Source organism: Argopecten irradians, chromosome 15 (assembly GCF_041381155.1).
Source record: "Argopecten irradians isolate NY chromosome 15, Ai_NY, whole genome shotgun sequence".
Lineage (NCBI taxonomy): Eukaryota > Metazoa > Mollusca > Bivalvia > Pectinida > Pectinidae > Argopecten > Argopecten irradians.
The window spans coordinates 28514681-28534035 of record NC_091148.1 but is presented as its reverse complement, the minus strand read 5'-3'; the positions used below and the strand labels follow the sequence as shown (position 1 = coordinate 28534035).

At 35.6% G+C, this 19355-nt stretch overlaps 1 protein-coding gene across 1 annotated transcript; it reads right to left on the bottom strand.

Annotated features, from left to right (window-relative positions):
* Positions 1-519: 519 nt before the first annotated feature.
* Positions 520-18290, bottom strand: LOC138309830 (cytochrome P450 2B1-like). Its single transcript, XM_069251068.1, has 8 exons — positions 17586-18290; positions 12415-12646; positions 11608-11731; positions 10149-10308; positions 8881-9017; positions 3421-3517; positions 2508-2714; positions 520-1859 (listed from the first exon to the last, which is right to left on the bottom strand). Exons 1-8 carry the CDS (start codon positions 17932-17934, stop codon positions 1657-1659), a joined length of 1509 nt encoding a protein of 502 aa, XP_069107169.1. The 5' UTR covers positions 17935-18290; the 3' UTR covers positions 520-1656.
* Positions 18291-19355: the final 1065 nt, after the last annotated feature.

Genomic DNA, 19355 nt, shown 5'->3' with positions numbered 1-19355 from the left:
CTTATGTATGGAGAATTTAATTGCAGTCGCGTGTTTTTTTGGAATTTATTTAAAAAATAGCGGAAATGATGGAGTAAAATAGCAATAAAATCTCGAGGTATGAAAGAAAAATACTCTTTTATACGTTGATATGAAGGATAGGGATATTCTACCGTCGGGATCACAAACTGTTGTAAAACCATCGTCAAGCCTCGGGTTTTACTACATTTTTGACCCTTGTTTAGAATATCCCTATCCTTCATATCCACATATGAAAGAGTCTTATAATCTATACTAACATAATGTGTATTACTTAACTTTCTCGTACTGTATAGAATGACTCGTTTGTACTCTCTTTTTCGTGGTTTACAGATTTCATGGTAAGAATATCCTTGGTTTGTATATGGAACAACAATAACAAATATATACATAAAAGATCTTACATGAGCGTTCATTTCATATTATGAGGTTTTATGAAACGAGTTAAGAAGTTTTATTTATTATTTTTGCGAGTCTTGGCGAACAAAAATGAAAACTTCGAAAACTTTGAAAACTTTATCTACCAATTCGTTGTGGTTTCTTTCAAACATTTCTTTGTTATGACCAAAACAACAGTTGTTCAGGAATATTTGATATAAGCACACAAACCAAAGTTGAGATAAGAAATATTAAGTTCACTTCATTGTACGTCATAACATAATTGAAGAAATCAATCTGTTTTAACCAAATCAAGGAAAATGAACTTTCCATGATATTATCAATAATATGATGCCTATGGTCCTTACCATGTTGTTGATCTATAACGTTGACCATTAAACATGGAATCCTGTGGACATTCCACGATCCCTACAATGTGACCACACACGTGACATCAAAGTAACATCAGGTTGTACTAAGTACAACTGTATACGTCTGTCGTGTGTTTCAGCATTATCATATACACATGACAGGTCAGTTTCATTAACGTTGCTTAACTTTTTCATAGAAACCATTAAAGGCCCACTACCTTTCCGGAGCAAAATTTAAAGGTTTCTTAAAAACATTAATAACAAAAGAAAATATATATCGATGGCTTAAGATGAGGTTACAACACCAAAAATATGCAAGATTTCCTGTCTAATGTACGATAACAGTGAAGATTCATTTCGCTGTTTTGTCGTCTGGCGCAGTGATAGTCAACTACCGCGCGGCATTTAGGACGACGGCGGGAAACATAAAACGACCCGCGTTAACATTTTATTTATTCTAATTAAATAGTTCTGAAGGCGATGATAAGTTTGCTAGTAAACGTATAGTTAATAACTTCTGCGACTCTACACAATTATCGGTCTCATTTTACATTCCTATTTTAAAAATTAAAAGCCGTTTCGGAAAGGTAGTGGCCCTTTAACAAAGGAAAAGAAATAACTTAATAAGAGGACGTAAATAATGTAAATGAATGCTTTTCTATGGAATTTGATGTTACGGAATTCCTTGAATTTCGGTAATGTTGATGAAATTGGGTCCAGCTGTCTGTCATCACTGGAGCTACCGTGGTTGTTAGACGGATCTACGTCTTTCAAAACAAAAACCTTTTCTGTACATGTTGTAATAGTCATGTTTATAAAAATCTATGGACGCTATTATGATTTAATCAAATGTTCTAATCTCAGATGGTTTTCAGTCCGTCCCATACACTCAGCTTACACTCCCTTGTGGCTGCCGTGGTGTAAACACTACCCTGAACGGTGTTGGTTTCAAGGACACCCCTTTATAATTCGACGTCAGAGGTATCTGTGCACGTTCATCATGATGGCTGATGCGGAAGTGACGTATGAGGTTCATAGTGTACAGGAAGTGTGCTGTATCCACTAATTTCCTAGCAGGACAACATCTCGGACCTAAAAAAAACAATTGGTGTTTTCTGGTACAGAATATATGACAGAGAATGGTCGACTGCTTTGGCAAAATCGTTAAATTAAGGGGAAAACATAAACTTTGCATATGGTGTCTTTATGATATAAGATTTAAGACAAAATGAACCTAAAACAATCACGGCGTCTGTCGACCGCCATAGGTCACGTTCTGTAGCTATGGATAAAAAGTTCACTCTATATTTGATTTTGAACCACTATGACAGTTACAAAACTCATGTACATGGATTGCCATTTGAATTTCAAGATGACTGCAAAAAATCAGTTCCACTATCTTTTTACATTCTATTGAATTTTAAACTATTATACATAAAGGTACCTACAAATAAAGCAATGTATAAACACTCTGTTCGATCTATACTCGGTAAATAGTTTGAAATGATTGAAAACAAAACTTAACATGTGACTGTACGCGACCAGACGAGACAGGAAACAATGGAATATTGTTGTCATGGGCAAGAGTTTATTGTCAAATGTCACTGGGGACACAGGAATCAAATAACGTTAACATTTGAGGATTTGCTGAGAGACAATCAATTCTATTTGTTTACATCCCTAGCGTATGCTACATTTTACTTTGAATTAAATGACCTAACTCAATCTCACAGTACGTACCTAAACCAAACGAAAGGGAGGCAACTCGTTCTTGCTCTTCATTCAACTTAGTGAGAAATCTCTCTGGTTGAAATTCCAATGGATTGTCCCAAATTGTGTCGTCAATTCTGGGGTTGTGAAGGTCACAGACGACTAATGAACGTTCCGGAATCGCGTGACCTCCGACAACAGAGCTCTTTGTATTGGTGTGAAGTGTTGTCATGATGGCTGCCAAAGGAAACAGAACATTGAATTGTTACTGTAGACATACATAGTTTAGCGGTAAAATATTTTAGTGCTATTTCTCCTATAAAGTTATATATGATTGCACTAAATGTTTTTATACAGTAAGAACTGCGTTTATTCATCTTTGCGCTTATTTCTTCAAAATCCGTTATGTTCTAATTAAAAAAAAATGGTTTCGCAGAAATACGTTAAAACTATTTATCTATGAATCGTACTAACGTGACATTTTGTAGATACAGTTCACATATATCCACATCACACAAGACTATGATCACAATAAGACCGACTTGTATGAAGTGAGATAGCGCATTCCGTCCGAAACAGAATGTATAAACATGAAATATAATTTTTTTGGAAACTTTTCATTGTGGTTTTTTTCTTCCATCCATTACTTGTTATGTAATGGGTTACATCTAATGATACCAACTAAAACCGTTATTCACTGAGATTCTAGAGACCGACCTTATTAGTAAAAAATATATAGCTAGTAACTGTTTTTGAAAAAAAACCGTGGCATTACAAATGAAAAAGAAAACGAGTAACCTAATCTTTAAAACGCAATAAAATGCTTGACTATCTACTTTGATCAGGGTAGTTTTCTAGTAAGAGATAGTAAGATGAAACCTTTCCCACTTTAGGGTTCACATTAGATATATTTGTAGACTATATGACATAATATGTTACTTACCTGGACTAGATATACGTAGTATTTCCCTCAATACTGCCCTACAGTACGGTAAACTATCACTATTATCTGCTGTCGTTACGGCCCGGTCACCAACAACCTACAAAACACCAGATATAACTACAATACATCGTCGTTACTGTCCCAACAACCTACAAAACACAAGATATAACTACAATACATCGTCGTTACTGTCCCAACAACCTACAAAACACAAGATATAACTACAATACATCGTCGTTACTGTCCCAACAACCTACAAAACACAAGATATAACTACAATACATCGTCGTTACTGTCCCAACAACCTACAAAACACAAGATATAACTACAATACATCGTCGTTACTGTCCCAACAACCTACAAAACACAAGATATAACTACAATACATCGTCGTTACTGTCCCAACAACCTACAAAACACAAGATATAACTACAATACATCGTCGTTACTGTCCCAACAACCTACAAAACACAAGATATACTACAATACATCGTCGTTAATGTCCCAACAACCTACAAAACACAAGATATAACTACAATACATCGTCGTTACTGTCCCAATAACCTACAAATCACAAGATATAACTACAATACATCGTCGTTACTGTCCCAATAACCTACAAATCACAAGATATAACTACAATACATCGTCGTTACTGTCCAAACAACCTACAAATCACAAGATATAACTACAATACATCGTCGTTACTGTCCCAACAACCTACAAAACACAAGATATAACTACAATACATCGTCGTTACTGTCCCAACAACCTACAAAACACAAGATATAACTACAATACATCGTCGTTACTGTCCCAAACAACCTACAAAACACAAGATATACTGTCCCACTGTCAACAACCTACAAAACACAAGATATAACTACAATACAAAACGTCTACAATACATGTCGTTACTGTCCCAACAACCTACAAATCACATAAACTACAATACATCGTCGTTACTGTCCCAACAACCTACAAAACACAAGATATAACTACAATATATAACTACAATACAAAACACAAGATATAACTACAATACATCGTCGTTACTGTCCCAACAACCTACCTAAAAAACAAGATATAACTACAACAAACGTCGTTATTACTGTCCCAACAACCTACAAAACACAAGATATAACTACAATACATCGTCGTTACTGGTCCCAACAACCTACAAAACACAAGATATAACTACAATACATCGTCGTTACTGTCCCAACAACCTACAAAACACAAGATAAAACTACAATACATCGTCGTTACTGTCCCAACAACCTACAAATCACAAGATATAACTACAATACATCGTCGTTACTGTCCCATCAACCTACAAAACACAAGATATAACTACAATACATCGTCGTTACTGTCCCAACAACCTACAAAACACAAGATATAACTACAATACATCGTCGTTACTGGTCCCAACAACCTACAAAAACACAAGATATAACTACAATACATCGTCGTTACTGTCCCATCAACCTACAAAACACAAGATATAACTACAATACATCGTCGTTACTGTCCCAACAAACCTACAAAACACAGTCGTAGATAAAACTACAAATTACATCGTCCGTTACTGTCCCAAACAAAATCACTACAAAACACAAGATATAACTACAATACATCGTCGTTACTGTCCCAACAACCTACAAAACACAAGATATAACTACAATACATCGTCGTTACTGTCCCAACAACCTACAAAACACAAGATATAACTACAATACATCGTCGTTTACTGTCCCAACAACCTACAAAACACAAGATATAACTACAATACAATACAGTCGTTACTGTCCCATCAACCTACAAAAACACAAAGATATAACTACAATACATCGTCGTTACTGTCCCAAAAACAACCTACAAAACACAAGATATAACTACAATACATCGTCGTTACTGTCCCAACAACCTACAAAACACAAGATATAACTACAATACATCGTCGTTACTGTCCCAACAACCTACAAAACACAAGATATAACTACAATACATCGTCGTTACTGTCCCAACAACCTACAAAACACAAGATATAACTACAATACATCGTCGTTTACTGTCCCCAACAACCTACAAAACACAAGATATAACTACAATACATCGTCGTTACTGTCCCCAACAACCTACAAAACACAAGATATAACTACAATACATCGTCGTTACTGTCCCAACAACCTACAAAACACAAGATATAACTACAATACATCGTCGTTACTGTCCCAACAACCTACAAAACACAAGATATAACTACAATACATCGTCGTTACTGTCCCAACAACCTACAAAACACAAGATATAACTACAATACATCGTCGTTACTGTCCCAACAACCTACAAAACTACAAGATATAAACTACAATACATCGTCGTTACTGTCCCAACAACTACAAAACACAAGATATAACTACAATACATCGTCGTTACTGTCCCAACAACCTACAAACACAAGATATAACTACAATACATGTCGTTACTGTCCCAACAACCTACAAAACACAATATATAACGTCGTTAACTGTCCCAACAACAACCTACAAAAAACAAGATTAAACTACAATACATCGTCGTTACTGTCCCAACAACCTACAAAACACAAGATATAACTACAATACATCGTCGTTACTGTCCCAACAACCTAACAAATCACAAGATATAACTACAATACATCGTCGTTAAACTGTCCCAACAACCTACAAAACACAAGATATAACTACAATACATCGTCGTTACGTGTTCCCAATCAACCTACAAAACACAAGATATAACTACAATACATCGTCGTTACGGTCCCAACAACCTACAAAACACAAGATATAACTACAATACATCGTCGTTACTGTCCCAACAACATACAAAACACAAGATATAACTACAATACAACATCGTCGGTTCTGTCCCAACAACCTACAAAACACAAGAAATATAACTACAATACATCGTCGTTACTGTCCCAACAACCTACAAAACACAAGATATAACTACAATACATCGTCGTTACTGTCCCAACAACCTACAAAACACAAGATATAACTACAATACATCGTCGTTACTGTCCCATCAACCTACAAAACACAAGATATAAGACCAATACATCGTCGTTACTGTCCCCAACAAACCTACAAAACACAAGATATAACTACAATACATCGTCGTTACTGTCCCAAAACAACCTACAAAACACAAGATATAACTACAATACATCGTCGTTACTGTCCCAACAACCTACAAAACACAAGATATAACTAACAATACATCGTCGTTTACTGTCCCATCAACCTACAAAACACCAGATAAGATATAACTACAATACATCGTCGTTACGGTCCCCAAAACAACCTACAAAACACAAGATATAACTACAATACATCGTCTGTTACTGTCCCAACAACCTAACAAAACACAAGATATAACTACAATACATCGTCGTTACTGGTCCCAACAAACCTACAAAACACAAGATATAACTACAATACATCGTCGTTACTGTCCCAACAAACCTACAAAACACAAGATAAAACTACAATACATCGTCGTTACTGGTCCCAACAACCTACAAAACACAAGATATAACTACAATACAATCGTCGTTACGGTCCCAACAACCTACAAAACACAAGATATAACTACAATACATCGTCGTTACGGTCCCAACAACCTACAAAACACAAGATATAACTACAATACACATCGTCGTTACTGTCCCAACAACCTACAAACACAAGATATACTACAAATCACAACAACCTACAAAACACAAGATATATCTACAATACATCGTCATTACTGTCCCAACAACCTACAAAATCACAAGATATAACTACAATACATCGTCGTTACTGTCCCAACAATCTACAAAACACAAGATATAATTACAAACATTCACGTGTCCCAACAACCTACAAAACACAAGATATAACTACAATACATCGTCGTTACTGTCCCAACAACCTACAAAACACAAGATATAACTACAATACATCGTCGTTACTGGTCCCAACAACCTACAAATCACAAGATATAACTACAATACATCGTCGTTACTACTGTCCCAACAACCTACAAAACACAAGATATAACTACAATACATCGTCGTTACGGTCCCAACAACCTACAAAACACAAGATATAACTAAAATACATCGTCGTTACGGTCCCAACAACCTACAAAACACAAGATATAACTACAATACATCGTCGTTACTGGTCCCAACAACCTACAAAACACAAGATATAACTAAAATACATCGTCGTTACTGTCCCAACAACCTACAAAACACAAGATATACTACTAAATACATCGTCGTAATACTGTCCCAACAACCTACAAAAACACAAGATATAACTACAATACATTCGTCGTTACTGTCCCAATCAACCTACAAAACACAAGATATAACAATACAATACTTCCCATCGTTAACTACAATACATCGTCGTTACTGTCCCAACAATCTACAAAACACAAGATATAACTACAATACATCGTCGTTACTGTCCCAACAACCCTACAAAAACACAAGATATAACTACAATACATCGTCGTTACTGTCCCAACAACCTACAAAACACAAGATATAACTACAATACATCGTCGTTACTGTCCCAACAATCTACAAAACACAAGATATAACTACAATACATCGTCGTTATGGTCCCAACAACCTACAAAACACAAGATATAACTACAATACATCGTCGTTACTGTTCCAACAATCTACAAACAAAACATTACTACAAAAACATCCACTTTTTCATACAAATAACAAAAAAAGACATTTGTAGAGTTTATAAAGGAGACAATTGATTGTATATTGTTTAAAAGACATATTTTCATTAATTTTAACGTCCGTAATGCCGTAACACGACAGACCGCATGGTTGTAATGTTGGAGAGCTAAAAGTGTGCAAAGTAATTTAGACAGATAGGACATCTTACAATAATACAAATTACACTTAAAATGAATACCGGATTAAAATTTAGAAATTATAAGTGGAAGCCGGACTTATGCAGTGGTACATGATGACGTTTGTAAAGCTAGATTTGTTGTGTTATAATACATCGAACTCACAAAACGAGTAAAGCTATTATTACTGCCATCCTGACACTTTTATTAGATCTTCAGCAAATCACTAGAAACAGTACACCAACCCAGGTCACAGTAAAATGACATCTACAAACCAACCTTCCGTATATGGTCGTGACATAACAATAGATATCTGTCCATTTCACTTTCCAGTAGTAAGAAGTTTTGTACGGCGTCAGTTTCTGATAAGAAAATTTCATATTTTCGGTGGTTTTCGTATACGTAATGCCAATGCTTTCTTTGAAAATATTGTAGTATTTTCATTTGATTAACATTACGTATTTCTCCTCAAATTAAAAGAAGTGTGGAAATAATTGTCAAAAAATAAAACCACATAAAACTAAATGTAACTGCACGTACTGAATCAATTTCCTGTTGACATCTTTGTTGCACATCCGGGTACCTGACAAGGTATACCACAGTCCAAAGCAGTAACGATGACGTCATCTCGGACCCGTATATATACATGTCGATGATGGACCTGAGGAAATTATTCTCTGTAAATAGAGATGGATTTAATGCAAATACTTTATGGTAAAGGAAATGTTTTCTGTAAAGAAATACGAAGTTAATGTAAATACTTGATGATAAGCATATCAATGCTGTTCAGGCATCAAGTATGCGGAAGATTATGTGAGCTTGGACCGCGTCACCACTGTTTTAAAGACTCATTCATGTGACAAATATAGCTACATCTGGAGATTTGTCTTTGCAGATAAGTATGCAGTTTTACCTTCTTCTATTTTGAAAAGACGTTTTAAACAGTTATCATTACAGAGGATCGTTCAATGTACTTATAAAACACATTTTTTTTTTAATTTTTATTGCTCGTTTTTTTAGTTTTCAAAGTTCTTATTGGATTTCCTAGATTAGATATGATTGATGTCTGCTGGACAAGAGGGTAAGGCAAAAATGAGGAGTGAGCTATGTTGATATACATATATGTACCATTTACAAAATGTACCTGGACGTCCACTAGACAGGCACACTAACGATCAAGATACTGATGATGTTTTCTTATACTTAATTGCAAAACACCGTACATACTTGACAATTGGAAAATTTTCGTTTATTTCACATCGCATTTTGAAAAAGATTGACTTTTCACGGCAATCTAAATTCCCGATGATATATCCTCATAAGGTTAATAAACACTAAAGTAGTATCAGAACGATACCTTTTCGTGTATTTAATTTCCCCGTTAAATACGCAACATTTTATATTACACGCTATCATAGTATACAGTTGTTGACTTGGGTTGAAAAGCAACGAATGATTGGTTGGACCCGACGATAAACTGAAGCCCGAGAACGAAGGCCGAGGACAGCAGTTTGTGTGAGGGTCCAGCGAATCATATGTTGCCCAGTCGAATAGAGACGATAACTGTATTGTTATACCCTTTGACTCAAAACAATGCATTGACGTCACGAATTATAGGTGTGACGTCACTCCGGTCCAACAACGCATTTTAACAGTCGATTTTAACAGTTCTTTGGCATTTTTGCCAGTAGAGTTCATATAGACACTATTTATAGGGGTATAACAATTTTTTTAAAGCGCGTGTAACAGTATATTGTTGTGCAATAAAGTATGGGGACACTTGGGAACCATCATGTTATCCTATTTACCTCTATTGGGTTTGTCCGTGTCCTTTTCCTGTTCTGTCTGTTGGATATAGGTATCCATGACGTCACGTGGGGACTCTCTGTTACTACTGTTTTCATGTGAAGTCAAATATTTCTTAAGGATTGCGAACAGTTCGTTTTCTTTGTCGATGGCGGCATCTCTCTGAAATAAGTGATACAGTGAATACCAACAGCTAATATGGCTTTAGGTTAGTGTCAAGCTTTTACATGGCTTAAGTGTGGCATTCCCCTGGAGTTTAAGATACAAACGTCACGAGATCTGCATTACTACCATCACACTAACAGAATGCAGTATATGTATCCAACATACTGTATTAGAAAGTGCTAAATTTTATAGAAATTTTTCATAGATATTCACATCAATCATGCTACAAAAATGTCACGCATTTTAATATAGGGAATATAATAAATGAGAAAACTGAACATACGATCTTTGTATTTGAGATCAGTTTTTGGTTCTCTGCAGTCATAATCAAGTTTATTATATCGTCTTTTCCTAGGTTGTTTCAGTAATAAACACTGTATACTTTAACATATGCAACGATGAATCATAGTTGAACGAAAAATGACATGAGGAACCCATCTATGATATAGACCCTTATCTTACGCTCATCATAGAGGCCCCGAGACTAGGAATCATGTTGACACGAAGAACCCATCTATGATATAGACCCTACCTTACGCCTCATAGAGGCCCTGAGACTAGGAAAATGTTAACACGAACGCCTATAGAGCCTGATCTATGACATAGACCGTACCTTACGTCTCATACAGGCCCAAGACTAGGACAATTGTTGACATGAGGACTAATATTTGATATATACCCTACCTTACGCCTCATACAGGCCCGAGACTAGTAATCATGTTGACACGAGGGCCGATCTATGATATAGAGCCTACTTTACGCCTCACAGATGTTTGTTTGTTTTATTAATTTAACGTCCTATTAACAACCAGGGTCATGTAAGGACGGCCTCCCATGAATGCAGTGTGTTGCGTGTATGAAGTGCGAGATGCGTGTTTTTGGAGACTATAGTATGTTCGTGTTGTGTCTTCTTGCAAAGTAAAACTGTTGCCCTTTTTATAGTGCTATATCACTGAAGCATGCCTCAGGAGACACCAAGCAACACACACCACCCGGTCACATTATACTGACAAGAAGCGAACCAGTCGTCCCACTCCCTGTTTGCTGAGCGCTAAGGAGGAGCAGAAACTACCACTTTTATAGACTTTGGTATGTCTCGGCCAGGGGACAGAACCTAGAGCCTTCCTCACAGGGGCGAACGCTCCACTCAAGGCTAAGTGATCAGGCGGCGCTAAAGGTAGGCATAAGGAAACATAAAGTCAGTTAGGAATGATCAAAAGATAAATACTAAATTTAGTCGCCTTTACGATCAGGGGCAGCAGGTACAATTCTAACGCCATATTATATAGACCGTACCTTACGCCTCATACAGGCCCCGAGACTAGGAAACATGTTGACTGGGTTCTGTGATTTATTTCGCTCTGTGATATCAGCTATCCCGTCCCTCAGCAGACTGTAGTCACTCTCTGTCACGTCAAACCTGGGACATAGCAAGTATAAACAGTGTCATTGTACATTATACTGAAACATACCAGGCGATGTTGAGGATAGTATTGCTAGAACCTCTATCATGACAGATTCTGTTTTTAGAGCTGACCATTAAGAATACCAGTTAGTCCCATTTATTAATATCTTTATCTGTTTACATACTGGTGGTCTTTTGGGCTAGTTTCATCAACGTCTATTAAAGAATTCCTTAACTTAAAGTTCTCCAAAGGAAAGATTTTACGAAAGGATCCTTCAGATTTTGTTCTTAAGGTTTCTGCTTAACTTTTGGTGATGGGAATTTTAACTTAGGGGATTCCTCAAGTTAGGGATTCCTTAAGTTAGGGAATGTTCGTAAATCTGTGGGCTGGTATTCTTTCTAGTGATACATGGCTATGAACATGTCCATCACTTGGATACAGTTTCGTTCCAGTAGAAATTTGATCTGTAACAACATGCATCGTTCATTCACGGGGTTATTGTTTTTCCAAGTTTATTTTTTATCAATTATAGAAAGTAAAAATAGCAAAATTACCCTCTAGAAGAAATTATCAATTTGGTAAGGTTATAATTACCGTAATAACAACGTTACCAGCACACTTTAACGATTCTATTACACTTTTAATTGATTTTAATCGGGGATAGTTTAAGTAGTTCTAAAATTGTTACCAGACTCACCTTTGGCCGAATATAAACGATGACAAGATGTTAAAAGTGGAAGCACCGAACAGTTCATTCGGGTCAATTCCGTTTCTTTCGGGGTCACTTCCGGTAGACAAGATATTGAACACATGCTCCACTTCAGCCAATATTTGTTTTTCTGTGTGCTGACCACTGTCCGGAGAAGTCTGTGTAGTGGTCATTATATTTCTCATTTTCTGCCACATATCGCCATTCGTCCAAATAAGACCTAAAAGTGGAAAAAAAATTGTAACTGTATATATGCTTTAGTCTGATAACTAGTATACATGTGTAAAAAATTAAAGCATTATTGCATAATTTGTATGCTAAGTCTAGAAGTACACACAAAATGTCACTTTAGCTGAAATTAAGTGCTTACTAAACTACATTATAACAATATTCTCGTACCGTACACGGACAACCTCTCCCGACAGAATGTTAATCATAACGAGAACCCTATGAAATTGTTTTTTTTTTTAAGTCTTAGCAGAAAGCCAATTTTGATTAATATAAAGTGTTGTCTTGCTGAATCAAACAGACAAATGATTACAGGCGTGCAACGGGAAATATTTACATTTTCACCGCACACACTCATGCCATATTACCAAACGCACTTGGCGTTCATTAGTGCATGAACTGCCATCTGCTAATTTTGACTTTATTATTGTGACGTCACAATTGTACCAGCCACCAACGGAAATGGCTGTTCCGTCCTTGACGGTAATAAATTGTTTATTCTTTATAAATGCAAATCAAATTGGGATTTTGTCAGAAATTTGTTATCGAATTAAAGGACTTCATTTTGCATCAATTCTCCAATAATTGCCAACCGAATGCACTTAGATGCTTAATTACATGTCTAATTGGCACTTTTGTGTAAATCATTTAACCGGATAAACCTTTTCGCATATCCGTCTTTTTAGGTACGTACGATTTTCCACGTCAGTTGTTTTTGATGTTAACATCATATAAAACGGCGTTAATTTCACACACAAAGTACACACAAAGTAATGATATAACACCTCCCCACGAGAGCAAATGAATAGCATGCATGGTATAAGGACTTGATATGTGAACGTGGATACGAATGACATGGCCAATGTGGTTTATAAAGTGAAGTGGAGTAAGTGGGTGAAGAGTCTGAAGTGACTGGTAAATGAGGAAGATATCCACAGACTCATTGTAATCGAGATTTTATCTCTAATAGAGATTTTATCTCGGTTAAGGAAATGAAATGGCATTTGATCTGGTACACATGTGTATCCGCATAGTCCACGTGAATATAATAATATACATTAAATTGTAGTGAAATTGTAATTTCTTATAAGTAATATTTTCGCTGACATGACTATCTTATTATATTTTGTTGAAACTGACTACGCCCACTGGTAAATGATGAATTATTTGACACTGTATCATGTCGGAATGATTTTGCTTTATACAAAAATAAGGAAACATGGGATATCACCCCTCTTATCTATACGGACAAATAATAGTTATCTATTTGTACAGAAACATCCAAATTGGACTACAAATATAAATCACTGTTTGTCTTCATTTGAATAATCAAATGCTTAGTCTTTACCCAACAGTATACAGTTGTTGATTGGGGTTGAGGGCAACAAATGATTTGTTTGAGGGTCCAACAAATCATCTGCTGCCCGATAACATAGTAGATAACTGTTTTGTAATACCCCATTGTGACGTCACTCCGGTCTTTAACAGTTCTTCGGACCGCTCGACGGAACAGTTCATTTAGTGGCTTTTTTGTCAATAGAGTTTATATAGAAACGATTGCATAGGGACATAACAATGTATAATAAATCAAAACCTGATATGTTATGGGGCGATAACATGAATTCGAACTCAGTTCTATTGACAAATAAACGCCAGTATTCGTCGCAAATTTCGCTATTTTTATCGCAATGTAAAATTATACAGGTTACATTATCATTAAAACGTATTTTACAATATTAACATAATTCAATTCAATTTGATATTCAAGAGTTCACATAAACATTCAAAATGTGGGAACCTTACAGCGAGTTTCAAAAGTGCAAACTGCTTTTAAGATGAATACTTTTTGAATCTAATTAAGTATAAATCATTTGACATCGTTTAAATCGTGATAGTTGTCTGTATACATTTTTTATAAACATGTATTCGTCATTATTTGTCCCATGAGAAGTACAAGATTAAATAAAATCAAAAAAGATATCATATAACACGTTTTTGTTGTAATATTCAGTGACGACTGGTGTAAAACCTTTTTTGTTTTGCATTCAAAGTATACATAACAAATCTAATGAATTTTTTTATGTATTACAAACTACCATCCATGGCAACAATTGGTCTTACAAACAATACATTTCTGTTGTCAATATAATAATATATGATTCAATGGTAAACCAACCAAGCAATGATACACACATGTCAGTCTTGGTTCTCTTACTTAAAGATGCTCCACCGCTGACAAATGGTATTTTTTCACTATCAAAAACAGGAGCAGAAGATTTAGTATTTTTCTTCAGTTAAAAAAGTTACTTACTTTACACCATTACCACCATTGGAAAGTTTGAGCTTCTAATTTTACTTCAAAATCATATTACAAAAAAAAATTAATTGCATCCCGAAAAAAAATCCGTGGCACTCTATCCTATCTATCCTATATGAAATGAAGTACTGATTACGCATGCACCAAAGGCAAAACAAATTATTTCATGTATTGTTTTTCTGTTAATCAGACATATACATACACGATTAAACAACAATTATTGTTCAAGTGATGAATATCATTTATGCTCTGTTGGTGGTGGAGCATCTTTAAGCAATGACCAGATTAAACAATATAATCTGAGCTCGTTATCTCTAAATATCCAGGAGCGACATCTCACATCCGAATAAAGTAGTTGGATAAACTTTAATTTTGGCTAATTTGGCAATGGTTGCAAGGCTAATACATGTAACATGACTTTAGGAGTAACATCATACCAGTTTTTTTAACTTACAATACGCCCTTTTAGATCGTTCGAAACTATAGTCAAGTCAAACTAGGTGTCAACGTCAAACTAATTGTAACAGAAATGATTTTTGTTGGAATGGTTTTAGATTTCGACTGTAAGCTATTTACATAATGTTTTAATGGTGCACCAACGTGTTGTATTTCAGTAACTACTAGTAGAACACAACTGTAAATATCAGATACAGTATACTGCGTGTGTTTATTGGAAAACACCATATCATTACCTTAGTTAAAGAGATCGTAAACTGCCACTTGCCAACTATAATTTCACATATGTTGAACATGTCGTGCAGACTTGAGTCATTTTAAGATTAAATCTTGCTTTGGTCGATTTAATGGGGGTGATGGATGGAGTTCCTCTCTGTGCAGTTGATGTTGAATTCGTTTCTAGTGAAATAATCCTTAACTGATTATTGTTTACAAGACATGGTCAACATATGTGAACATTACTTATTCTCTACAGCTAATGAAGTCAAATATCACAACAATACGAAATGTATGTAAATTAATCAAGGTTCTAAATAAAAAATGTTCTGCAATGTTTCCTCCTTGTAAATTGTATTTGTTGAATGTCGTAAATATGTTTCTCTATACATTGCACTTTAATGGAATTGAATAAAGAAATGTGAAGGTTGTTAGAAGCATTATGATAAATATTTCTCTAGCTATACAATATATTACAAACCAGACTTCTAAGATTACATGTTAAACTATTGAACCTAGATGGATATGTAACAATACATGGCTACAGTGTTATACGTTGTAGGGTATATAATGTTAATTCGATAGACTTAGATTTCGAGTACGTTTCATGTTCTGCTATGAATTATCGCAAGCCTTCTTTCTGACTTTAGTTGCTACAAACTAGTTGGATAAAATAAATCGAATATAGTGTCTTACATTGTAGGATATAATGTTTGTTTCGGGAAGCCTTCTTTCATGACTTGTGTTATATTTTTGTAGCTGGACAATGCCCGACCTGAAGAATATAACAGATTGGTTTTTATCTGACCGATTGTATGGTCTGTTTGATCTCTGTAGGCTAGACCAGTACAGAACATTACACCTCTGGTAAATTAGACATACACAGAAGAAGTGTGGTGATTTAAAACTATTTTATATTACATTGGCTATCACTAGACACTCAGAGCTGCGGATACCTGCTGAGATGCCGTCATAACTTAATGGAAAAAACGGACGACTTTCTGACTCGCGCACATTGTAGGTCACATTTTTCATAAAGCTATGAAGTTTTCCTCAGTTACAGACATACATGTATCCGTTACTTTAGTGTAAACACTATTTTGTAGTTGTGATTAAGAAGCATGTTAAATTTGATATATATATATATATATATATGTAGCTAATAACGTAATAAAATACATGATTTAGTAACATCGTAAACTCACAGTTTGTGTAAATTCCTTTCTATGAGTAGATGATGATGTATGATGATATGTTTGTATAATTTATCATACCAAGGACGTATATCCTTGATCATACCAGGCTTCATTTCCTCATCAATCTATACATATCCTACACATATTCTAGCTTAAGTAGGAAGTAACGTGGTTTCGTTAAGCAATTTCCACGTATACTTCTGATGTTGTAGTAATGATGGTATGCGCGTGTATCTCGTGATACTTGTATGATGACTTCTCGTTTGTCGGGAGGTGGGACTTGAACGCAAATACATTAACCGACTATGATCGAAAAGTACATCCGTCGGTTATAACTCAATGGCGTCATATATTACATATATATATCAACACGATATAAAGTATAGTAATTTAACGGCTATTGGCGATAGAGAAAAATCAGGATTCCTGAACACACACACCGCCGTTATAGCTATTGTCAATAAAATGTACTATGTGGGTTAACGGTACAACATCCAATAGCTGAACATATCGGTTCGCACAAAACTACCTAAAGCTAATCGCTTTATATACATGTAATTACGTATATGGACTCATTGCATGACCGACTACATCTGTAAAGAGACCACCTGTTTAATATGACCAATTTAACATACGTATAACGTTGGGCAAAAACCTTTTGTTCATTACCTGGATAATCTTTTTAACAAGTTTCATTGTAAATTAATATTGCTGTAATCATTTAGGTAAAGCAGATACAATCTTACCTTTCTTCTGAATGACTTTATCAGGGATATATAACCAGTTAGGTCTCATAGCGAAGTTTTCATCTCGTCCGAGTAAAACCTCCTCGATATTCTTCAGTCCAAATACGAACACAGTGGTCATTTCTCCTAACTTTAGCCTGAAGATATTACCATAGCGGTCTCTGAACTTTTGTAGTTTCTGATCGAACCCTCCGCCCGCCACCTGGGGGATATTTCCGATGATCGGTAGACCGCGGGGACCGGGAACTCGTGCCATCTCCCTCCTCCACAGCCAATAAAGCGATACAGTGATAACTAGTGCCGGGAGGATGTAACCGGGGACGTCATTAAGTCCAATGTGAGGAGCCATATCCGGCGTCGTCTATATGTATAATAATTGTACCGTCACACTCTAATTCGTAATATTACAAATGTGTTCTGTTTCACTGATGTGTATTACACAACCATGGTAAATAAAAACAACGGGCCACAGGCTGACCGTCACACTCCGACTCGTTATCGCGTAGTGGTTTAGGATAATATAATACACTGATGACTTAAAAACCAAACACGGACCACAGCTAGGTAAACCGTCACACTCTAAATCGTACTCATATATATGAATGCGTATGATTATGATAAAACCTTGATAACTTAAAAACGAAATACAAAATGTCGCGGGTGTTGCATCTATCCAGCACAGTCTGTTTGCGCGCTGTTAGTACTACTGTTGACGCCTGTCACGATTTGGGCGGTTGTACACAACAGAAGCTGTAAAAACAGGATATAGAATTTAAAGTGTTACGGATCACCGACTCCTGTTATATGGAAGTGTGCACTCAGATGTGGCGAGCAGGTGGATGCTTTACACTCATTGCTTTTTATTCGGAAGTCCGTTTTGTGGACGATACGAATGTCTTCAGACCATATGTGTGTCCGTGTTTACACTGACAGCTAATTCACGTGTCTTTGTTCTGACATCACCGTGTGTGATTTACCTTTAATATGTACATGTATATTTGTTACCTGTCGCTGTGTGTTATAGCCAGAGGCACTGATTTAATCAATGGAAATCACCGGACCGTGACCGTCAGTTAAAGGAGAAAACGTAGTTAACATGAAAGTCAATTCAAATTTAAGGTTTGTGGTACAAATTAAATCGTCTGACATCTCAATCGTCACATTCCTTACATTCCATTACCTCATTCAACAGTTTTACACGCACGCTCATGTGACGTTGACTGAAAATAAATAAATAATGAGAAAATATCAGTCAAAATTCTAGCTTCTTAAACAGGGTACATGTAAAAGTCTTTATGAAGATATACTAATTCATTATAACGATATAATAAGTCGTTAAATCGAAATATTTAGTTGTTATAACGAGACCCTAAAACAAGAAAGCAAAGATCAACACATTGTCTAACAAAACCCACTACATGGAGGCACGTAAACTTCACAACACATATGGGCGATTCATGATTAACCTGATTACCTGTACACATCACAGTACATTTACTACACATAGTCAGCATACCAACTCGTGTGTAATAGTTTATATATTACTCTTTGTTGACGTTTGCCGTTGTCAAGCTTTAAATAAGTTTTCTGGTGCTAGCTAATCCCAAACACAAGTGAATACTAACCTTATATATATATAATTAATGATCTACCATCTTGCTAAACCTTTTACGTTGGATCTGTCATATTCCACTGAACTTCGTACAAAAGTTGACAAAAACAGCAGATTACACTCTTGATTATCTGGCATTTGCAAAACATACTTGAAAG